The 25,911-nt window shown below is 34.2% G+C and overlaps 1 protein-coding gene across 1 annotated transcript in view; it reads right to left on the reverse strand.

Moving 5' to 3' along the window:
• Positions 1–1,213: 1,213 nt before the first annotated feature.
• Positions 1,214–25,911, reverse strand: part of LOC149078385 (heterogeneous nuclear ribonucleoprotein 27C-like) — a 29,145-nt gene continuing 4,447 nt past the window's right edge. The window contains exons 3-11 of the mRNA XM_089242034.1: positions 24,533–24,699; positions 21,035–21,064; positions 17,571–17,669; positions 15,026–15,074; positions 12,550–12,632; positions 11,386–11,524; positions 7,893–7,958; positions 6,483–6,644; positions 1,214–1,604 (exon numbers count right to left, since the gene is read on the reverse strand). Coding sequence (XP_089098160.1) covers positions 1,456–1,604; positions 6,483–6,644; positions 7,893–7,958; positions 11,386–11,524; positions 12,550–12,632; positions 15,026–15,074; positions 17,571–17,669; positions 21,035–21,064; positions 24,533–24,699 — 944 coding nt within the window. The 3' untranslated portion in view covers positions 1,214–1,455. The remainder of the gene's footprint in view (positions 1,605–6,482; positions 6,645–7,892; positions 7,959–11,385; positions 11,525–12,549; positions 12,633–15,025; positions 15,075–17,570; positions 17,670–21,034; positions 21,065–24,532; positions 24,700–25,911) is intronic.

Genomic DNA, 25,911 nt, shown 5'->3' on the forward strand with positions numbered 1-25,911 from the left:
TATAAGCAAGATTACCTGGTGTTCTTATACGTCTATAAGATTACACAGAACCAGATTTGCAATATATGAACTCTTTATTTCATGAGTCATATTCTTCAACCGGAATATCTGTATTTCGGTTTCAAGAAATGCAAGTCTGATTCAACATTGAATGCCAGCAACCTGCCATGTCAAAATTCAGAAATCAATACTGCTTAGGGTTGACAGCCTTTTTTTTGGCTGAAGTTTTGATGTGTCACTGCGAGTTGGCATCCACTTTCGTAAAGGTTTTTTACAGTCTCACAATGAGCAGAACTTCAAATATGCATTCAGACACAAATACAATGTCACAACAGGCAAAATGCCGAATGAGGTGGCTGAATACAGGGATAACAACACACAACTTGCGCAACAAGGTGGCAAAAATGCCAATATAAAACTTTGAAAGCAATTTATATGTTTGAAAAGACAGTATGGTGTGTGATCACATAGTAAATTATTTTCATCACTTGAAATAATGAATGTAAATCGTTTTGTTAATCGGGAAGTCTGCTGTTGGAACCAGTACCTGAAAAACAATGACCAGTAATTAAGTTTAATATAGAATTTTTACCTAGTCACAGGCTGCAAATAAATCACTAGCTGTTGGCCACCCCTGCCACATAGCGATAATGTACATTGAATTGGACTCCAAGTATAATGATAAATCCCTTACATCAATGATTTTTCTTCTGTTGCCTGAATATGTAGTCAGGGACGCAGGAAGTGTTTCGAGACTGTGAATGCTTGTCTGTAGTTTTAGGAAATTTCAATTTCTGAATCAGTTCTAGGAGTTGCTCAGACCCACGCAAGTACCCACAACAACCTCAGCTCTAATGCTACTACATGGAGTCTCACTATATTTTATTTTTACAATGCCAGTCTTGAAATTTTCCATTTGTTATATCTTAGTGATACATGGGCGTGAAAAAGTCCTCTTTTATATGGTTACTACTTTTTCCCCCTCCAAGGATGCATTTTAATCTAAAAAATTCATAGTCTTGATGGGAATAACAAATATGTCAATATTATAATTTAAATTCAAACGTAAAACATTTCTTCAAGAAAACATTCTCACCATAACAATCACTGAACCAATACTTCAAACTTTACCTCTGAGCTGTTGGTATATCAGTGAAAAATTTTAAAATAACAAATGTTACACTGCAAAGAAAACTTTTTTTTTGAATGATATAAAACCCACTTCTATCCGTTTATTTCGCAAGAGTGAACTTCCAAGTCTTCAAAGAAATTGAACAACAATAACAACAAAAAAAGCCTATCTTCACATACTGAAGTGGTTCAGTTAGCACAATTATGACCTCAGACATGAGACGACCAAACGTGTCTTTCAAACAAAAACAAAAAAAATGAAGATGAAAAATATACAACGTCTTCAAAAAGTTCTGATTAAAAATAAAAGTCTAGTTTTTCTACTCAGCGCTTATACGGATGGTAACCCTGAATCGCAGATCGTTCAACAGCATGACGAGGAACACCTCCATCTGGGCTGCGGTAAGGATCAGGACCAAAGCCTGCACTCGGTCCTATGCCTGGACCAGCCCAGCTGCCTGCAGCCCCATATCCTGAAAAAACAAAAGTCACAAACGCATCAGTTAAATTAGAGAACACTGTTTGAAAAAGAATAAAATAACAAACCGATTCCTGATTGATTTTCTGAAATACTTCACATGGGAAAATTAAGGGCATGAAATGAGGCTGCTTAGATATACAGAATAAGGGTACATGCCTGGTGTGTATTATTAGTGCCGTCCAAGATTGCAACTGGGGGAGGGGGGAAAGCAGAGGTGGGTCTGAAGTTAATTCACTCTTTAACCTCTCCTTCAACATGACAAGGGGGCACCAAAATATGAGCTTGCCTAGGCTAACCAAGCACCTAGTTGCAGCCCTAGTGTCCTCTAACCTATTGAGTATGATTATAAATGGAAGGTTGTTTATGAATCATGCAATTAGTGTAATGTAGATGACATTGAGCATTGAAGGATCAGATGCACCCCGCTTCCCATCTTAGAGAGATATTGAAGCATTCCGGAAGGGTGGGTGTACCCAGAAATTTATTAATTTATGTGAAAATAGCAAATACAGTAGACTCTCAGAAACTCGACACCCCAAAAATATCAACAAACATGTCGACTTAAGTGGATGTCGAGTTAGCGGGGTTTCACTCTAAATTTTTGTCCGATCATTTCTCTCTCTCTCTCTCTCTGTGCGTGCGTGATGCTATTTCTTCGAAACATGAAGCACTTGCTTTGGATGCTTTCTTCACACTTAATCTGGGAATCTTCAGGAGAAATAATCTTTTTATTTTAATTAATTAATTTTCTTTGGAGAAATAATCATTCTCTAAAGACTCAGAACAAACACCAACATGACGGAAGCAGTTCCAAATCATGGCACTCGTGCCTGAGTTATATGCAGAATCAATCATTTCAACTGCATCTAAGAAAGAAATTTTGCGTCCATCCTAACATCTACAAATTCACAATTTTTTTGTCTAATTTTCTGTAAATGTTTTCATACTTAGGATAATTCCAAATTTCCTTGATTGAGATTTTTTGTGAAATCTTTTGCTTTCCTTGAGTTATTGGTCCTGATAGTGAGATTGAGGGGTTTGAACCACAAAAGAGTTGCTTCCTCTACATCACTGAATTCTGATTTCTTATGTGTTTTCTGCTTGGTTCATAAGAAGATTCAAATGCTGAAAAAAATTTCCTTCATTTTTCAGGTTCCCTGCAACTCCATATTCTTTGGCGAGTTCACTTTGAGTTTTCCTGATTCTAGTTTTTTGAAAATTTCAACTTTTGATTTTAAAGTTAAAGTAGTAAAGGGACAAAAGTTGTAGTAGACTTAAGCGGAGTTAAGCCAAATATGTGTCGAGTTAGAGTTTTTCCCCCTTCATTGAAATTAGTATTGGGCCACCCAAGGGAATAATAGATGTCTAGTTATCCGGATAGTCGAGTTATCCATGTGTCGAGTTACAGAGATTCTACTGTATATACATAATTCATATATACGCCGCTGCGGTGGTCGAGTGGTCATAGTGAAGGATTCGCATCGCGGGGACCCGAGTTCGAGCCCCACCGTCGCCACAGTGGTGGTCGGCTGAAGTTGGTTTTCTGTGGTTCCCAACTTCGAGGCGCAAATGCGAGCCGATCTCCCCATTAAAAAGTCTCGCCACATGAATGAACGCCAGGGTCTCTGCCACCGAACCTATCCCGTTGCCGAGATCTCTTCCAGCCCAGCTTCGTGGCAGAGTCTGGAACAAAGTGAGTGTGTGTATACCTAACAGTCTGAGTGTGTATGTAGTTCTGTGTAGGATATTTCAGTGCTGCCATCTATACTTTAAATTGTGAGTGAAGTGTAATGATTGAATATCTGTAACGTTGTAGGCCTGTTGCTCTCTGTGGCGAGACTTTTTATTGGGGAGATCGGCTCGCATTCGCGCCTTGAAGTCGGGAACCACAGAAAACCAACTTCAGCCGACCACCACTGTGGGGTTCGAACCCGGATCCTCGCATCGCGAATCCGTCACTATAACCACTTGACCACCACAGCGGCAAAGTCTCGCCATAGAGAGCAATAGTCCTACAAACAGCACAAATATTCAGTCACTACACATCACTCACTTCCCTTCTGAGATATAGATGGCAGCACTGAAAAATCATACAGAACACTAGATATGCACTCAGACTATTAGCATAGCTGCCAACTTTTGAAAATGAAAATTCGGGGGATTTTCGCACAAACCTGTATTTTATGCTTAAACCACTCCCTAATAAATACAATAGGGATTTTCCAAACATAAAAGTTAAAGCGTAGGGAATAAAATCCCTACTCAAAAACTGAAGTGAAATTAAAATAAGGATTGTACAAACATGGAAGTTAAACCCTTGGGAATAAAATTCCTACGCGAAAAACAAGTGAAATTGGAGGCCAAAACTTCAGTGATGTAAAAATAAATATTGTGTTCAATCAGAAACGCTGTGAACAAACATTCTGCGCGAATGACCACAAAATCATCGGAAGATGAAGGAAAAAAGCGTCAATTTTTGAAGAACACTGACTAAGACACTTGCTTGATTTTTTTTCTTTTTTTTTCATTTCACGAGTAATGATTACAGTCTTTCCATGACCGATGATCATGTCCGTAACACAACTTGTACAAAAAGGAAAAGTCGGCCCTCTTCTGGAACGTTTTATGAGAGGAAATTAATCGGAATAAGTGTCTTTAAAATTGATTAAATATGTTTTTGCTTATCAGTATTCATGTTTTGTTATATCGCACGTATGTAACTTCAACAAAAGAAATTTTGACCATATGCGCGTCACTATAATCTTCAATTATTATCCAGGACTATTGTCTGCTAAGCCATTTCCCTGCGCGATAAGACAAACAACTTTCTTGTTACCATCAGAGGGTTTTGTAAAACTTCCTTAAAAAGGGAATTTCCCCATTTATGACTTGTGGCGTCATTTCAAAAGGGGAAAAAAAGAGTCTTCATGCCCCGAAAGAAATTCCTTAGGGATTGTTTTCATAAGCGGCGATTTTTTTTAATGAAGTAGGGAATGTTTAGGGACAATTAGGGATTTTTTGTGATTTTCTTAAAAATTCGGGAGATTTAAGAACTTTTCGGGAGACTTGGCAGCTATGTATTAGGTACACACACTTACACTTCCGGCACAACTCACTAGATAGTAAATTGCCTATGGCGATAGACCTGAGTTGTGCTAGGTTTCAAAAAAAAAAAAAATTAATATATACATAAGGAATATCTACAATACAGAATCTCGAATAAAAAATGTATATGACAGAATCAAACAGGAATAAAAAATTAGGGATATGTGGAGATCAATTTTTGTAAGACAATGCTGCTAGTTTTACAGAAAGTAAAAGGGTTGTTCGGAAAGTAATGATACATAATGTAAAGAACAGAAAAGTAACATTTTATTGTGCACATTGGCAATGCTGACTTCGACCATAATCTTTAGCCTTCCTACTGTGGTATTTTATCATTGCTACATTGAGTCTGTCTTAAGTAGCAAGTGTTTCCAATTTCCGCTGATTGTGAAGTGCGCGCTGTCATATATGTCTTCGAATATGAGTAACCAGTGTATATGCATAAAGAAATAGTCTCCATTTTGAGAACTGAATTGACAAAATGCAATGATGTTGTGCTGTGAATTCTCTGGAGGCAAGACCATTGCTCATGAATGCAAGCAATAATCATCTAATAAGTCACACACAATTCATCAAAAGCCAAGAAATTCAAAACATCAATTTCAGAGAAAAAAATCACTTCCTCCCCCTGATTTCTGCTTCCAGGGACAGAACCTCCCAGCATCACAATTAATGCAGCTGTATATTGCCAAGCTTGCAACACTTTTGATGGGCTACTTAAAAGAAAAGAAGGGGCAATGTTGACAAGTGATGTCCACCTATTCAAATTTGCCTCAATGCACCTCTCAAAAGATTCGAGTGGTCGATTTTAGACCATTCATCATACATCCTCGACCTTGCACCCAATAACTTCCATTTGCTCTGAAGAACCTTTTAGGGAACAGACAGCAGATCCATGATGACGGCACAATGAAAAATAAAGTCACTATGTGGCTATAGTTGGCGGTGGCAGATTTTTACAACACTGAGGCATAGAAACTAGCCCACAGATTAAATAAATGTTAGGATAATGATGGCACTTAAGTACAAAAATAAGGCATGAACTATGAACAATTTGTAATACATATTTTGTCACACAAAAATATTTGAAATAAATAAATACCATTTGTTGTCTTAATTTTCTGAACAACTCTTGTAAAATACCAAACAACAGTTATGTATTTATGAAGCAGTATGGGTGGAGGTGCTGGAGGTACTTGATGTTACAAAAGTCATGTTAGTTGATAACAAAATGTGATAATACATATAAACACGTTGTGAACATTCCTCTCAAGAACTTCCAAAGAATTGGTGTATGCTGAAATGAGCTGCGTATGTACACCTAACATAAAGATAATTTTTGAGGAATGTGGGTTATGTGCTTAAGAAGTGATACCATCCAACTTCACATTCCAAAGCTTAAGCAAACCGACAGGTTATTGCCTATATATGTATCAATGCATGATAGCAAAACTGGATGGCAGACTCTCCACCAGGACAATTCCTGACGTGATGCTTTCTTCTTGGTATAGCACATACTGGTTCTTCAGTGACCTGCATATTCATATAGTGCCAATTGTGAATGTCCAAACAATATTGACAGTGGAAAATTAAATGGGAGAGTAGCTGTTGCAAATGATATAAACTAATTTTTAGCAAACCCTAGTCAGTAATCAACTAGTAACACATTTCATAGCCTCTTTGCCTTCAAAAGCCAAATAAATAAATTAAATTAATTTAAGGAAATAAAGTAAACTACTTTAATAAGTTATGGTCATCAACTCACCATGAATGTCCCTTGGCATGCCTGGTCGTGGGACTGCATTTGGCTTCCTTCCAACTTGTGACATTGCTGCTGCAGCATCAGGTTCAGCGTAACCATCAGTAGAAGGGTGAGAAGAACTGCCTGGGGTGGGTGGAGCGGTATAACCTCCGCCATAAGAAAGTCCTAATGAGAAATACCTAGCAGTTAAATATTTGAAAATATAAAAATTTAAAAAAATATGACTTTTCTAAGACAGTAGATGCAGATTATGGGAATCACAGATAGTGTTATCATTCTGGTATTGTTATAGCTTTTGCACATTACGGAAAATAGATCTATATCATAACATCACAAAGATTTTGTTTGTGTGGTTATCAGGATTTCATTTAATATAAACCAAATCCAGATATGATCAATTTCTTTTACAAGGTTTTTTTTTTTCCTGAACATTTTGAAGCTAAAGTTAAACCAGAAATTATCATTTAATTTCATATTTTTTTAAAATTTCCTTATAGATTATCGTTATCAATCACCAAGACTATGTAGAAGGTCAGAAGGTATATGACCTCCTTTGTTGACAATCATTTCTGTACTCTACTCAAAATATCTTAATCGGGCCCTAGTAGCTGCTATAATCCATACACCTGTGGTGCTTTTATAATGCCTTCCTAAAAAAACACTCTTTTTTCCATTCTCAGTCTGTTTCTTTCAGTTTACCAGATTCCCAGTTTTCGGCCAAAACACTTTCATAAACAGAATGTATGGATAGTACCATACATTAAAAGAGCATCGTAATCCATTTATTGAACAAATCTAACAAATCTACAGTATTTACTCATTTTATAAGCAGAATTTTTTGTTAAAAAATGTGTGTCTCTATTGGAGGAGAGTGGTGTAAGCTTATACACAAGTAGGCCTATATATAGTATTTTGACTTCTCGCAATGGCTGAATCAATGGTGGGATGTCAGCTTAATGGAAATAATATACATTTTAGTTTTACAGCAGGATGACAAAAGATAGAGTGGAATGTAGCAGCATGATTGAAAATTTTTCAACCAATTCTGTGTAACAAAAAATTTTTCACATGAAACCCCATGCAGTCATCGTATTTGCTTCTGGGTTTCTGATGGATATAGTTATCAATTGGTCATTTTTATCACCAATCGTATTGAGCGGCAATCATTGTAAAACCATTCCTTAGTTTTACAAGATTAGTTTTGAATATTCCACTGTTTTGATACAACCGTGTCAAATTAAAGAGAAATAAATTCCACTGGTACATTAGGGAAAAAAACCGAGGTTAAAACACTAGCTATCCAAAGCAGGATAGTTTTACGATATTTCATAGTAGAGCTGTATATATGTGAGAACACAGATTTTTGACAATCAGAATCATAGTGAAAAACAAAATAGAAGGAAACACCCATACCGTTTCCTTCATATCCTTGTCCACCATATGCACCATATCCTGGACCTCCCCAGCCAGGCCCATATCCTGGAAAATTAAAATTCAATAACCTAACCAAGAAAAGAGACATTAAAAATAACAGAAGAAAATCATTCACAAAAATATTTTCAACAACTAGCTACAGTTACCCTAAAAACATTTCTCTAGGACACCAGAGCCAACCTTTACTGCAGAGGGAGGGAAAAGCCATTTTTGCTCTTGCCGTTTCAGTTATTGCCTATCACCTATCTGTGTTGTCTTCAGATGTACTTCACGTATCAGGAATTTTTATATTTTAAGGATTCGGTCAAAAAACATGTCAATATCTGTCATTCAAATATAAAGTTTTTCTGAATTTTTGCCCCCTCCCCCCTACTGAATTTAAATTTCTATATGCAGTACTGTCTTAAGGCATGGGGCCCACCGGGGCACACTCAAGAGAAGAGGGACCTCAAAAAAAAATGAGTAGTTGAATTTTTCAAGAATCTGCCAGGTATGGCCTCGGAGAAATCACTACGCACTGGGGGCCGATGATGCTCTTAAGACAGCCCTGCCTATATATGCCCATTTCAGAATTTTTTTGTTTGCTCCCTCTCCCTTCCATCACCATTTCTTGAACTTCTGTACCATGCTCTTTTCTGAATTTTCACCCCCTGCCTTTTTCAGCTTCTGGCATCTCAGAGTTTCTCAAAAGCACATACCATCCTCCCTCATGCCAGAAGTATGAATGTGCGATGTCCTTGGAAAAAATGAATGTGAGAAATGGCATTTTAATGTTTGAATAGTTTACCCTACTCATGTTAATCAATGGAAGTTATTTTATTAAAAATGTTTTGTAACGTGTTTCAATATTGATACACATTTGCCTTTCAGGCACAACTTAGATGGCAAAATAAAATATCCAGCCATCTGATAAAGAAGGGGGAAATTACACATCTGTGCTTCTGGCATGCAAGGGGACAATATTTAAAAAAAATGCAGTCAATTCTCTATAAGTTGAAAATAACTGTTTAAGTCTAAGGTTTTTTTTTGCTGCATATCCTTCAATATTATTTTAGTGTTTAAATTTTTTCCTTTACCAAAAATTTTCTTCCTTTCAGTCAAAGTTTTTGAGTACAAGATGAACTTGAAAAAATTGCATTTATCCTCACAGTGAGGAACACAAAAGGTGTGCATATATAATTTTAAGGAACTTTCTATGCCCTCCCACTTCTACTCCATGTCAAACCAAACGCTATCCAGGCCACATTTCCATATGGCAATATCGGCTCATTGTCCCCACAGATTGGATACCTCTCGCAATTTATTTATAAAAAAAACATGCATTACAAAATCATAACAAGTATAAAATCAGTTGTAAGATCACAATCTACATATACAATCAGAAATCAAACATATCATTCTGCATCGCATATTAAATCTTAATTCGAATATAAAATCCTAAATTGCATATTGAAATCAATAATAAATCAGATATAAAATTCATAATTGATATAATCTTCCATTTAAATTGTTTGATTTCTACAGCACTATACTTTTCTTGTGCCATCAGTCTGTCTTCTTTATAGTTGATCACTTTCTTTTTTCTTTGTGAATGGAGAAATGGTGCAGTTTGTATTTGTGCTATTGATTGAAATGGTGTCTATGGAATCACTTTGTCTTCATTGTCTTCTATCCATCTAGTTATTTTCTTCACTTTTTTCAATCTACATTTTTGTTTTTAAAAATCGCTCTGATCCAAAGTGTGACATTTTTAGCAGTAGGCACAGCCATGTATGTGCTTTAGATGTGCAGTTAATTTGCAGGTTGTTAAGTAATGGATGGGAGTGCTGATTTCGCCACAAAGGCAATGATCTGTTCCTCGTTTTTTGAAGCGATAAAGGTAACTTGGAAAAAGTCCATGATTGGTTGTAAAAAATACACAAAGTTTTTGGTTTCCATTTTTTTCCCCTTCTACTCCAGTTTTTTTTTTTTTTTTTTGATAAACATGAATGACAATGAACTTGGTCATCTGAGCTCAGAAATCATGCGATGATTATTGAATCATAATGATCTTACCCCAATCATTTGTCGCATGTCAAATACACCATTCTGCTTTTGCCCAGTTGCAAGTGAATTCTATGTTCAAGTCAAACCCAAATTTGATCATGCATAGATTTTTTTCTTTAATTTAGAAGCAAAAGTTGAAAGATTTTGATTTTGTTTTGAAAGAAAAAAAAGAACAAATTGCCAATGAAAATTATCAATGGAAAGATATCCAATTCTTCAGAAAAAGTTTGTTGCTGAAAAAAGAACAGAGATCTCTCCAAATACTGTATCAGCAATTTAAAAGAAAAACAAGGATATCATTTGTGCAAGACTCTCTTCAAACATGGATGAAATGAGACAATAAAAAATTACTGCATTTTCTGCACAGAATAATCTTGCTTTCTCTTTATTTGTGAGTTTAATTTATAAAATGCTGTTTTTGTCTATACTCATAATATAAACGGCAATGTGTCTATGTGTTTTTTTTTTTTTTTCAATTTTTTTCTTCTCATTCAATAATCAGGCATTAGAATGATTTATCCTTGCCAATTTCATGTCCAGTAGTTTGATGTTTTTTACTGATACATATTCGTAAATGGCACTGTTATTTCAAAAAACCCTTTTCTTACTTCTCATGAAATAGAAATTTCAAATGAATCAAATTAACGATAACTCAAAGTTATTTGTCAGCTATTACATATTCGACATATCAAGATTTGACTGTATTTTTATACAACTAAAAAGTAGCCATGTATCACTAACATTGAATATTAAAACACTAAAGGCAAATCAAATTAGTTAAATAATGAAAGCATCTTTTGTGCATGAGAATGCACCAAATATCTTCAAATTCAAATATAGTTGGATTTGTTTAAAATGAACTCAAGGAAAGCGGCAAAGATATTCATTGTACACAAATTTTATTACACTCATACTGGCTTAAACAAAGATGTGCTGTCAAATTAAATACATTCTAGTATAAATAAATGATACTAAAGTTTTGCTAATTTAAACATTCATTAAATAGATAAGAATGAAGCAAAAATACATAAAAATATGTAACCATCCATAATTTGCACCAATAATTTTTCCCCCAATTAGTATGCAAAATATGGAATCCTTTTTATAACTACTACTTTACCAACTCCAGTCATATACTACCACACGGCAATTTCCAACCAGTAGAGTTGGGTGGGAAAATGAAAGCATCATCTATTGATGGTCACCCCAGGCTCGCTATGTAAAGAACTTGTTTTGGATGTTCTTGCATGGATTGAAACCTGTGGAATTTGACGGTACCCTTCATAGTGGAAGATAAGCATCTTACCACTGCACCACTCTGGCACTTCTTGTTATAACTGTGTTCGTTATGAGTGGATAGAACTGTTATGGATATAACTACAGGAATTTAAACTTGGCTTAACCAAGAAAATAATTTTCAGCTTACCCCATTTTCCATCGCCACAAGGAACCAAAGGTCTGAACCCGCAACGTGGACAAACTAAGGCAGATAATGGGATGGCGGGAGTGTTTGAAGATCCTGAAGATGCATTTGAGTTCCAGTTCTCCATATGCTTAACTTCCACCTATAGAGATGTGTTATATGTATTATTTTAAGTTATTTAATCAAATATAATGTTCATGTCATCAACTGAAATTGATCAAAAGGTTCAACCCTTTAAATAACTGATATACAGTATATAGAATTGCTAACGTATATCATGGAATATTTTCACAACTCCAAGGGGATTTTAAACACGAATGGAGTATCTGTATAAGTATTTGGTAAGATAATGACTTCTGTTTCCAAAATAGGGTGCATGCTGTTTCAGCAATGAATCACAAACCACTAATCAAGCTTTATTCATTTTGGACAAGGTAACTTTCTTGACCATCTATATCAGAGCTTAACAAACCAAAAAATAATTTGGGCAGCAGTAAAATATATTAGGAGCAAACATTTTTTTTTTTTTGAGGAAAAGGGTAATAAAAACAAATTTTTCCCACTTTTGTGGAACTGGGTGAATCCTTTCCGTTTCAATAGACAACAAGCTGACATAATTAAAAAAATTAAGTGTTTTCCCCCAAACTCTAATTTAAATATCACACACATAAAATTTTAGGCAGCAATGCCATTTTCTAGTTGGGATGGTGACCTGATGTCTGGTATTTGAAGGGCTTGTTGCAAGAAGCGATTAGCTCCATTTTAATCCCCATTGGGCCAAGGAGTCAGTCCCGTTCTAGCCCCAAGGCTACAACTGTGTTAGCTCTATCTATTGAGAGACACGGAAACTAACTGTGGAGTTACCTTCATCCAGCACCAAATGAAACAAATGTTATTTTTTAAAACAGAAAGTGGTCTTAACTCAAAAGTGTCAAAAATAGAGCTAACCTCTTCTTGCTGCAAGCCCTCCATTTGTTAAAACTTGATCTATATGAATTGAATATTGAGGTTTATATTTACATGCATTTTTTACATGAGTAAAGTATAGTTTCTTTGATGCCAAGTTACTTGGGAGTTTATCATGATAATAAGAACAACAAAGAAAAACCTTTAAAAAATAAGATAACATACGAAGATAACATAAGATACATACGAAACAGTATTTACCTGCTTTCCATTAATTTTCACAAAGCGCTCAGCACAAACTGCTCTTACACTATCTTCTGTTTCAAAAGATAGGAAACCAAAACCTATCATGAAATAAACCACTGCTTTAGAACAATAATACACAAATTCTGAGTGACATCTTTGAACACTTACCACATGAGAATATATATGCCCCTCTTGTCATAGAATTCAAATTCCATGCAACCAGGTGTCTCTTATCTTTGTTTTGTTTTATGCCACAAATAAACATTTATTAGAAAATATTTCTTAATGACAAATCCTAAGCACTCAAACTTCATCCAATGAACTGTCATTTAAAAAGTGATGAATATTTTCAGGTTTTTCTTTCAGTTAATTTAAAAAAAAATCTTTTTTTCCTCAATAAAAATTGATACATGCATCACATACTTTGTAAACTGCTGTTTTTGAAACACAAATACAATACTTCCTCCACAAGAACCCTGCCAATATAAAAATATTCATCTCATCTTTAATATAGACCTTCAAACGTGAAGGATATTTTTTAAGTATGCATGTATCAGTATGCTGGAGGTAAAGGCCACTACCCATTTGCTTCGATACTGGGATATAATAATTGATTTACAGTGCTTTCATTAGCCATTGTGGTGGTTGAGTGGTCATAGCGACAGACTCACACCACGAGGACCCAGATTCGAATCCTACCATCGCCAAAGTGGTGATCAGCTGAAGTTGGTTTTCTGTGGTTCCCAACTTTGAGGTGCAAGTGTGAGAGCCGATCACTCTGTTAATAAGTCTCGCTACAGAGACCAACAGGCCTACAATGGTACAGATCTTCAACCATTACACTTCACTTAAAAATAGATGGCAGCACTGCAACAAGAATTACACAGAAATAAATTTCACATCAGGTTCACCACACATACATGCACATTCCATCATGTACCAATTTGTTAGAAGTTCCACAGAGGAATATGTATGAGATGCATGTGTGATTTAGTAGTAGTACTTTTGTTACACTCTATATATAAGTATAGGGCACTAAGTCATATTTCAATAAATAATGGAGATATCCAATTTATAGGACAAGCAAGCTCCATAGAAAGACATACTAAAAAAATCTTCACCGTAGATTTTCTTTCTTCCATGCAAAAAATTAGAAAAAGTAGGAAAAAGCAGGACTAAAAAATAGGATGGGGAAGGATACCCCCTCCCAGACAACATAATCATAGCAATAAAAAATACCTAAAATAATATATATTAATTTTATTTTTTTTTTAATTTTGAATTTTTTTCCATACCATTATCTAGTATCCTATAAGATTGATTCAAGCTAAAATAAAATGGCAGAATCGGCTTGGTAACAAAAACAATTTTGGGCCCATAACAGCCTGCTAGCAACCACAGCTAATTTTTTTTGGTCTCCCAGTCGGTCAACAATGCACAGCAAATTATAGACATATGTTTTTTAAGAATAACGCTCCTTCGAGACCACTTTCAAAAGTACAGTGCAAAATGGGTAAATTACAAGATTCAATGTAAATAAATCAAGGTGAACAGGATGGTTTTACTGTGTTGTCTATCCCTTTTTTAAAGGGATTTGTTTACATTTTACTGTTCAATACCAGTGTAATCTTTTTTTTCGACAAATGAAGCACTTCCATTTCTAGCTCTTTGCTGAGCATTGTAAATATTGTTTATCACAATCGAATGCAATTGAGTAGCATCAGAATCACCAGACCTAGAATAGGCCCAAACTATTGTTTCACCTATACACAAAATGTGGACTATAATTTTGAATGATGAATGTGTTGATTACTGTCCAAGATGTAGTAGTAAATACAAAATTATTTTTTTCATCCAGAAAGAAGTTTTTAATGACTACTCTACTAGTTTAATGGCCTAAGCAATGAAAAATTAATAAACCAACTGTTCCACACACACTCCTCCTCCAAATTACCTTATAAACAATATAATTTCTGCTTCGGCAAAATCATTAATTGCAATCTACAACATTTGTAATATTTGGCAATATATCTATGATTCCCTACTCAATTAAAATCAATTGCATTAATTTTGTTGACAGGATTTGATAAAAAAAAAAAAAAGGAAAAGTAGGACAAAAACTAGAAAGTAAGACAAAACCGAGAAAGTAGGGTAAAAGTTGGACATTTTACCAAAAAGTAGATGAGTGGGAGCCCTGAATCGCTAAAAGACTTTCCTGTAAAATTTCTCTTTTGGGATGGGACATGGTGTCCTTTACCTCTGGCATACAGATATATAACCCCCCCCCCCCCCCAAAAAAAAATATTTAGGAATTTAAATTTGGAATAATTCTATATTATATTTAGTTATTTGATTCAAATCTTTCTTTTATTTAAATAATATTCATCCAGTATTCATTGATGGAAAATCCCAAATGTACAGTATAAAGTTTATGAAGCTTAATGTACAAACATTATATTTTAAGTAAAAACAATTGTTTGTAGGTTCATACCCTTTGGCTTCTTTTTCTGGTGATCGTACTTCAGATCAACTTTAATTACCTAGAAGAAATATAACAGGAATTAAATTTGCTAAGTAATGACAAACTAGCATAAAAACGGAGCTTGCTATCCGTATAAATTACATAGGACAGATGAAGTGGTTGTAACCAAGATATATAGGCTGTTAGTTTGGCTCAACTTTCCAACTTGTTTGGACAGCAGCTATCTCTATAACCGTTCAGTTTAGAAACATACTTTCAATTAAAAAAGAAGTTTTCAAATGTGCCGTGTAGTTACTAAATATAAAAAGTTATTTGAGGGGTATAGTATACAGAAAAAATAAAGAAATTAACATTTTTATACAGTCCCTGTGTGCTGAACGTTCCAATTATTGCAATTTAGATCTCGCTCTGAAAAGTCATTTGCAAAAAATTTCTTTCATATTAAATACAATATTTATCAAGAGATATCAAATATATAAAATCATTACATTTTGGCAATTTATTGCTGTGCTGGCAAGTTTTAATTGGCTCAAATTTGCCATTTTTAGGGACTGCCAAATAGAATAATTGTGATCTTTTTCTTTTATTCACAATAAATAGCAATTACATTTTTTGATAATTACAGAATTTTTTCAACTTTGAATTTAATTTATACTTCACAATTTGTGAGAATCACACCCTCAATCATTAGTCAAATATTTCCATTAATATTGCATTCGAAAATATGATTTTTTTTGTAAATGACTTTTCAGTGCCATATTCACATTTCACTAATTAGAAGTTTTAGCACACAGGGCCTATATGAAAAGTTAATTTCTATATTTTTTAATGTATACAACCTCTTACAAAATTTTGAGACTTAAAGTAATTATACATCATTTGAAAACTTTTTGTAGGTGAAAGTATGTTTCCAAAGTCAACTGTTACAGAGATATCTACTGTGCAAACAATTTAGGACAGCCTGTATATATCGTGCAACAAACTATCTAAGCACATAATTCATAACATTTTCCACAATATCCAGGGGGAAATTAATTTATTCACCATCATGAAAATACTGGTCAGAATTTAACAATTTTAATTTCAATACAATTTTTTGTTATTTTCAAGTTTTGAAGCCTCAAGTACTTTGTAATTTAAACTAAAAAGACAAGCAGTTACAGACAGTTACACTATCAAAATGAATATAAGTTGCAACTCACCTATTGTACTGTACTGTATTTATCACTAAATATTTACAAAATCCATTGCTATTTGGTAAATTTTTGAATTCTCATCCTTTACAATAACATGCGCACAAATTTTTGTACCAATTCAATAATTCGTTGCAGTGGGGAAATGTTATGAACATGCTTACTTATTTTATGCTTGTCCTGAATATTATTTCTTACATGCATTTCTGTACTTTATTCTTGAACTCGGAACTCTGCAAATAACTATATTTCACAGTGATCTGCCAATTAACAGGTTATGTCTAAAAAATGGTCCTTTTGTTAAAAATATTTCATACTCTATTTATTATTACACTTGGTTATTAATGATTGCTGTGTTACCTTGGCTAACAAAGCCTAGGCTTCTGGATATGGATTTTCATTTATGTGGATACATGCACTATCATAAAACAGCCACATTTTAAGCTGAATTTTAGCGCACCAGTCATCATAATTACTGTCACTCGAACCCAATTAACTCATTTTCACCTCGGAATATTTTTCCAGATGTACCTTCATTTCTTTTTCTGAAGGTTTTTGAATTGTTTTATATAAATGGTTCAGCTGAAAAAAATGGAGCCTATGTTTTCAGAGCAAGCATTCTTTCAGTACAAGACAGCATCAAACTGAACAGTCTGGACATTCCAGGAAATCATCTTTTCCATCTTCATGTATCAGACACAGAAATGTACACACATTGTCAGACACCAAATCACAAATGAATGGGAACACTGACAAACTCAAATGGGGTGTGTCAACACCAGTTTTAGTAGACTAAAGTTGACATTTTGGTTGTGTGATAGAGTAAAATAAAATGATCTTCAGTACCTCATCTTCTCAATTATCTAATTTTGAAGCTGTTTATTTTAGCCTTTACTTAGCTGTTTATTTTAGTCTTTTTCTTTTTTCATAACGCTCTTTTGTGTTTTAAAAGACCTATCTTAAAATTTTGGGCAGTACCCGGAACAAATTAAATGATTTTCCATGGAAACCTATGGGAAATCATGGTTTTGCTAATGAACATGATTCTGGAACAAATCATCTTCATTAGCCGAAATAACACTGTGTATGAAAAACATGAATGGCCAATGAAAAAAATATATATAATAATAGAAAGTTCAAGAAAATGCATCATTATAAGAAAGCTTTTAAAAATTAAAATGTACATTCAAAATGTCAAAAAACCAGCACAATCGTAACCACTGACCTCTTTCATGAATACATAAAATTGTAATGTAAAAACTAAAAAATAAAATTCAATGTTATATGTACACATTCATTGAATGAGAATCAGTAAATGAAAAATGAATTAATGAATTTACAAACCATAAAACAACACTTACATTTCCATATCTCGAGAAAAAACTTCTAATATCAGTTTCAGTACAATTCGGTGGCAATCCACCAAGAAACACTTTGGGATAAGTCACACTCTTGTTGATCTGGAAATAATACATAAATGAATTGATAAATGTAACACTAACAGAGGCAAATGTTGCATTTATGCTATTGTGCTCTACTCATTCAAAATAAAAACTCTTTAAAGTAGTTTTTAAAATTTATCAATACAAAAATAGATAAAATATATACAAATACAAATACAAATACAAATACAACGCCACAACAGGCAAAATGCCCAACGAGGTGGCTGATGAAAAGATGCCCATAAAAATATGGTTGTCATATGTTTCAAAAATACAGCAACCCAATTAAAAATGCAATTAACACAAATTACAAACAATATATACACATGATAAAATATTATACAATGCCCATAAAGAATACTTATGGTTGTCTTATTCTATGAATGGATAGCTTCTCGATTTACCCCAACATGTTTATCGTATTTCTTTTTAAACGTGTCAATTGTGTTACAATTTACTACCTCCGGGGGTAAGCTATTCCATTTATTAACAACCCTATTGGAGAAAAATTCCCTGCGACACCATAACCTTGCATTGTCCCTCACCAATCGATACTGGTGTCCCCTTGTAAAAGCAGTCGATTGGCGGTGTACTAAAAGTTCATGGTCCATCTTATCCATCCCATTGAAAATTTTGAACACTTCGATCATATCTCCTCGACACCTGCGTTCATCCAATGTAAACATATTCAAAAAATGAAGTCTTTCTTCATAACTCAAGCCCTGTGTGCCAATAAGGACACGCGTAGCTCTTCTCTGCACCCCTTCAACCAAGTCTATGTCCCTCTGTAGGTATGGTCTCCAAAACCTTACAGCATACTCCAGTCCAGGACGAACTAAGCCTCGAAAAAGCGGAAGAATGACTTTAGGAGAACGCGAAGAGACCTTTTTGAAAATGAGACCAAGCATTCTATTCGATTTTTTGACAACCGCTGAACAATGTTCAGAAAACTTAAGTCGCTCGTCAATGAGAATTCCCAAATCGGTGACTCTAGTTGCATCCGGGATAGTGACACCATTCAACTCGTAAGAGAACCGTGGGTTGTTCGAACCAAAATGAGCGACCATGCACTTATCTACGCTAAACGTCATGCTCCATTCATTTGCCCATGCTGCAATCTTGTTTAAGTTGGTCTGGAGCAACTCCCTATCGCTTTCATTCCCGATTACCCCCATTAGCTTCACATCATCTGCGAATTTGCTAGTAATTCCATCGATACCCTGATCGAGTTTATCGATAAAAAGTGAAAAAAGTATGGGGCCAAGGACACTTCCCTGAGGAACTCCACTTGTGACGTCTGTCCAACCAGAGAATTCCCCGTATCTATAATTTCCCCCATAACTCGTTGCGACCTGTCTCTTAACCACGATTCTATCCAATTCAGCAAGTTGCCCCCTATTCCAATATCGTGTAAACGCTTCAAGAGTTTGCCATGTTGGACCCGATCGAATGCCTTCTGGAAATCAAGGTAAACAACGTCGACATTTTTGCTCTTACCCAAAGCCTTAGTCACGTAATCATAGAAGCAAAGGAGGTTAGTTACACATGACTTCCCCTTCCTGAACCCATGCTGATTATCCGACAATACATTATTCTCGTCTATCCACTTCACAAACTGCCTTTTGATGATAATTTCCAAAATTTTCGAGAGGGAGCTCGTCAAACTCACTGGACGATAATTAGACACCACTTCTCTACTACCCTTCTTAAATATCGGAACAACGTTAGCCAGTTTCCAATCTCTCGGGACGATACCCTCAGCAACACTACTCCTGTATATCTGTGCGACTGGCCCCAACAATTCATTAGCACCTTCCCTGAGAACCCTGGGATAGATATCATCTGGTCCTGGTGCTTTGCTTGCACATACATTTCTTAGAAGATTTAGGACCTCCACGTCTTCCACTTGAATATCGTTGAGCGTTTTATTACCCCATGCAACACCCGTATATCGAATATCATTATCTCCATTAAAAACCGACGCGAAAAAGTCATTGAAAGCACTACACATGCCTACATTGCTCTCTACTTTTGAGCCTCCTATCGAGAGGGGGCCAACTGTCCCCTTACATCCATTATTGACGTATCGAAAAAATGATTTTGGGTCAGAGCCAATGTTATCTGCCAACCTAGATTCAACTTGCTTTTTACTATCCCTTATCGCTTTCTTCAACAGTCTTCTTTTATCAGTAAACAATGATAGGTCACCTCGTCCACTTTTATACTCTCTGAATGCTCTTTTCTTTTCAAGATAAAGGTTCCGCACGCTATCCGTGAACCATAGAGGGTGTGATGTACAAACACGCTTTTTTCGAACAAAGGGTATGACGTCGTGCAAAACAGAGGACAGCTTCGTACTAAATTCTTCCCATTGACTTACCACCCCTACTGATTCCAACCGGTCTTTGAAAACTTCCGCTAACCTTCTTCGCAAAACATCAAAGTTAGTTCTCCGAAAACAAGGAACCAGTCTTTTGTTATCAACCTTACCCGAGGAAAAGTTACAGAGAAATCTGACGATACGATGATCACTGGAAGAAAACTCTTCCCCCACCGAAACATGTTCAACTAGATCCTCAGAACTAGTAAGAACTAAATCCAAAATAGCAGTACCCCTAGTGGCTTCTGATACATGCTGATACAAAAAATTTTCGAGCACCAACTTAAGAAAGTCTCTTTCATACTGATTTCCAGATGAAAGGTTCTCCCAATCAATACCCGGGTAATTGAAATCCCCTAGTATGAGAACCCTCTTTCGCTTACACATGTAGGAAATTTCATCATGCATTTTGGCGATATAGTTTTGATCCCTATTCGGTGGATTGTAACAAACCCCAACAATAAGCTTATGACGTCTTTTGTTCTCAAGTTCAACCCATATGGTTTCAATATCACTTCTCTGCACGTTACACTCTCTAGCCTTCAAACATGATTTCACGTATATCAACACTCCACCCCCTTTCCTATCAGATCTATTTCTCAAAAAAGTATCGTATCCGGAGATGTGTAAGAAAGATTCATCCCCATCGCTTGCCCATCGCAATTTATAATGTTAATTAATTAAAACACTGAGAGAAGGTATTTCAGACAGTGAAATTAGGTAAGCAGCAGAATATGTGTAAAAAGACGGTATGGGGCAAAATAATGAGATAATTTTTAAAAAATGGTTAATTAAGGAGATTGGAATTCTCAATATGTTCCTTGTAGACCCATGACTGCACAATATCAACAGCATGTCATTTATGTGTGACTTGTTACTATTTGGTTATATTAATTATTCAATATAACGTTCACAGCCAAAAATGTAAAATGTGTGTTTCAAGATACATACCATAAATTGAAATACAAAAATAAATTAAAAGAAAATTGAAACATGAACATACCTTTTGGGGACTGAATATTTTAGGGTCAACCTATCAAAAAAAAAGAATGTGTTACATATGTATAACATTTACTATATTTTATTTATTACCAGGGTTGGGTTTTTGACATGACAAGCGTCAAAAACTGGTTTAAACTGTCAGAAACTGTCGAAAACTGTCAAAATCCTAAATGAATGCCTTTTGATAATGTTTTGAACATAATAGGTATACAACATGATGAAAAACTTACTTTTTGGCATATTACAATGTTTTATTTTTAAACATTAATTTATTACAATAATTAAAACAAAATAATTGACCCCAGAAACTAACTCGGTATTAAAACTATCAAAATCTTACTGTCAATGATGTCAAATAGTTTTTGTTAACTTGATAGATATGTTAAATAACAAAATACTTACTTTTATTTAGATTAAAGGGTTTTATATTCAGAATTATAATTACTGAGGAAAAATATATATTTTGATATTTTAAATTTTCTGATCTGCCCAAAATTTTATTCCATATAAAATTTCTAATGCAGCATCTGTTAATGCACTAACTAAACTCATTTATTTTCTCCTAAAAATTTCTTAGATCAGGGTGTATAAATTCACACAGCTTTAAAGAGTATTTTCAACCAAAGCAGAGCTGACAAGACTTGATACCCAAAGCATTTGTTTTGCATGTTTGAATATAGCTTCAATTGGAAAACCATTGCATTATAAATACTAGTAAATGTACCATATCATAGTGCAAAAGTAAGAATAAACCAAGTTTGACATATACAAGCTAGCATTGCCAAATTAAATGACATTTTAGTCCTACAATTTAGTATTTTGATCGCTAGATATATTTCAATGTTATGTGCAATAAGAGTATTGTTTTAAGTATCAGTGGTTATCTAGATAATTTAATAATAACAGAAATCAACATTACATACATGATGTAATAAACTTTTTTAAACACTTATCTGTTGTAAAAAGAGTACAGCAGATAGTTTATATCAATGCATATATATAAGCAGTTGAAGAAATTTTGGAAGGTCAAGAATCATCTTGAATCAAAGAATGTCAAATCGTTCCACAGTTTTCCCTTCAATGTTCATGTTATGCTTTATTCAAATTTTATAAGAAAAAAAAAACATATATTGTCCAAAATAATTCTGTCGGGAGTAGAAAATTATTTTAGAATCTTATTAAATATTTATTCTTTGTATAACATAGTCACTTTAAACATTACATGCAATTAACATGTGCATTTTCATTGGGAATTTTTATATCGAAAAGCAATATTTGAGGTTTTTGACAGTTTTTGACAGTTTTTGACAAAGGTTTTTGACGGAGGGTTTTTGACGTGACAGTTTAAACTGCGGTTTTAAAAACGTCAAAAACTGCCATGTGTCAAAAACCTGCCAACCCTGTTTATTACAGTATAAATTATTATACCTGCAGTTAAAATTTGTTAATATGAGAAGAGAAAAAGTCTGGCATTTGCTTGTATCAGCCCAGGGGTGGCCAACCTGTGCAACTAGTAGCACTAAGTATAGCACACAAAGATAAAGAAAAATCTTTCAAATTTTGAAAAATATCTCTGGAAGAAATTTTGTGCAGTGCTGTATAACCTGTAAGAAAACAATTTTGGTTGCAAATGAAGACTTTTATTCTGATGTCACAATGTATGCTGCTATGCACCAGCAGGAGTCTATTCAGCTGAAATTTCCATTTTTCAGACCTTCTGAATTTGAAAAGAGAACCCTCCATAGAATACAAATACACAAACCAGAATTTTGGCATTTCATTTCTTTTGTGATAAATTAGCTTGATTGTTTTGCTTTCCACAAAATTACTTTTCACAAAATTAATGACCATTTTCATAAAAATAAGGAAAATTTTCACAAAAACAGAAGCCTAGAAAAAGTCTAGACAGACCTCTTACTATATCAACAAGTTTCAGGCTACATAGAGTCAATCATGTCTAGAAAAAAATGTCAATTTCCAAAAAAAATACTGTATCCTCCTACGTATAACATACACGTAACTACAAACACATATGCAAATATGACCACTTAGAGGAAAAATGTCATAGCAGTGTTTTATATACATATGCTAATTTCATTCGTTAATAATGAAATCTTAAAGAATAAAAGGGGATTGTTATTCACGATATCATAGAAAAATTTCTATTTTTTTCTGCTGCCATCTACATTGTGTCCATCTCATACATCATCTCATTTGCAAGAGTAAGATACAAGTAAGATAAGGTAAACCAATGCATACCTCACAAAATTGTGCAAGAAGGACCAAAATATGGACAAGGTGTTTTAATGGCATTTGACACCACAGACATTATTCGATAGATTAACCTGTCTCTTTTCAGCTTTGATTAACACCAATTTTTTGGACAGAAAGAAGTCAAGCTATTTCCCATTTGCCACTTTCATAGGAAAAGGACAGAAAAGAGAAGTCAATCACACAAAGTTCAAAAAATTTGCTTGCATTAGCCAAACTTATTACTACATGACCGAGAAGTGTGAGATTTCTAATGAAATTAAACAGTAAACCAACAATGATTTTCTAAATGCTCTATTTAGATTAACTAAATGTGCTAATTCTGCATGAACTCAGTTATATTTAGTTATGTAAATTACAGTCAATTCACGATAAATCGAACTCAGATAACTTGAATATCTGTTTAAGTCGAAGTTTTCACCTAGCCCCAGAATTTTTTCTGTATTTTAGTGTTAAAATGTTCCCTTAACTCCTTCCTTTAAATCGAGTCGATGTTTTCTGGAATGAAAGAAATTTAAAAAAATAGAATTAATAATAAATTTTAGCATTTAGCAATAGAATTCTGCATTTAGTTATAGAATTTAGTATTCAGCAACATAATTTAGCATTTGACAACAGAATTTAGTATTCATTTAGCGGATTAATTTGTCTGCTGGTAAAAAAGGGAATGACTTTCTCACGAAAGAAAGCCAAAAGAGAGAAAGTCAAAAATCACAACATTTTTTGACAGAAAATAATCTTTTATACACTTTATTTTTAATTTGTTTCATTTATACAAGTACCATGTATGCGCCCATTTCCATAATAGAGTGTGTATCTCTAGTTTATTTCTAAATATTCTCATTCATTAATTAAATATGATTAAATTAGAATCTGCAAATACTTTACATATTTTGAAAATACAATATTCGTAAAAATAGCTCATTTATTTTAATAAATATTACTTTTTCCCCCTCTGAAATCAAAATTTCTAATAAATCAAGGTTTTTTGTTGGCCGTTGCAGATTTGCCTTATCAAGATTTGACTGTATGTAATAAAAATTGTACAAAACCATATTATGGGAACTACTCATATGAATGGCAACAACAAGGAAACAAATTAAAAATCATCAAAAATCTATTAGGGATTCAGAAGTGGATCAAATCTGGAAAATAATAAAAACAGATATTACAGCAACCAGAATAAAAATATAAAATATAAAACTACTCATAGATGGGAAAAACTTACTATACGTCCATCTACTTCATGAGGTCCACTAGAAAGTACTTTTCCTATACAATCGATATCCTTGAAAGTGACAAATCCAAAGCCACGAGATTTTCCAGTATCTGGTTTCACCATCACCTCGCAGTTTGTTACTTCACCGTACTTTGAGAAATACTCTTGGAGTCTCTCTAAGTATAACATATTGAAAAGAAAAACAAATTGTTAGTTATTCAACACTTTTTAGACAGAAACACTTATAAATAGCATGTGCTAGAAATATTTTAAGATCGAACAGATCCATTTTTCCAAACGGGAATTTCAGAAATTTCAGAATGTCCTCTGGTGCAATGGGGTAGATATCATGTAGACTGGGTAGATATGCCTTACTAACCCAAATTACCAGAGCCAAGAAAATTTTTTTCGCAAGAAATCAGGGTTTAAGCTATGGTCACATTTTTTGCAAAATGTGAAAGTAGTATTAGCCACTTTTGCAAAAGTGCATACAGGAGGTACGAAACGAGAAGACATCCAACCTTAAATTATTAGCATTAGAGTATTTTGCTAAAGTTTTTCCCCCAATTTTCGCTTTTTTGCTAAAGGAATTTTTTATCTAGCTTAAACCCTGCAAGAAATCTTTATATTTGGCTCAAGTTTTAAATATAGTGATCTCCAATTTATACATTTTTCTCAGCTATAAGATGATTTTCTGCCCTTCTTGCCAAAGATGTAGGAGAGTGTGTAATGATACGTCTTTCCCTCTCCCAAAAAAAAAAAAAAGATTTTACATAGTCTAAAAAGATTTCAATGAAAAAGCTATTATGGCTCTATATCTCTAAGACAACATCACTGCTGGCTATCAATTTGAACCATACTGCCGATAAGTTGAACTGATATGAAAAGAGAGAATTTCCCCAAGAGGGATAAGAAGTTGCAACAGGTAACAAGTGTTTTAGAAAAGTGAGACATTTTCGTTCAAGAGAATACTACTTAACCGTACATGCACCTTGTACACATTCCTCTGTAGAATTTCTAACAAATTAGTACATGCCAAAACATGTTGTGTATGTATATTGCCCTTATGTATTTATGTGGTCAGAGTCGTTTGTTTTGTATTATTGCTGACGCTGCCATCTATATTTTCAAGTGGCCATATTTGCAAGCGACTGCATTTTGAGTTTGTCTCCTCATTCCTAGCCTAATAGCTATGCTGCATTTCAAAATACGTGGGCCTAAATGAGAGAAAGTAGTTATTAGTTTTATTCAAAATGAGCAAAGCAAACGAGAACTGGGTCATTAGAACTCCAGAATATTATGATGGAAATGCACGATGACAATGATGAAGGAGGTCCCGTACAACTTTCTTCTAATAGTACAAACTTGAAACAGTTGTTTTCTGTGGT

This window comes from Pholcus phalangioides, unplaced genomic scaffold, assembly GCF_987345545.1.
Source record: "Pholcus phalangioides strain wild (caught in Gottingen) unplaced genomic scaffold, Ppha-v1.0 ptg000014l_1, whole genome shotgun sequence".
NCBI lineage: Eukaryota > Metazoa > Arthropoda > Arachnida > Araneae > Pholcidae > Pholcus > Pholcus phalangioides.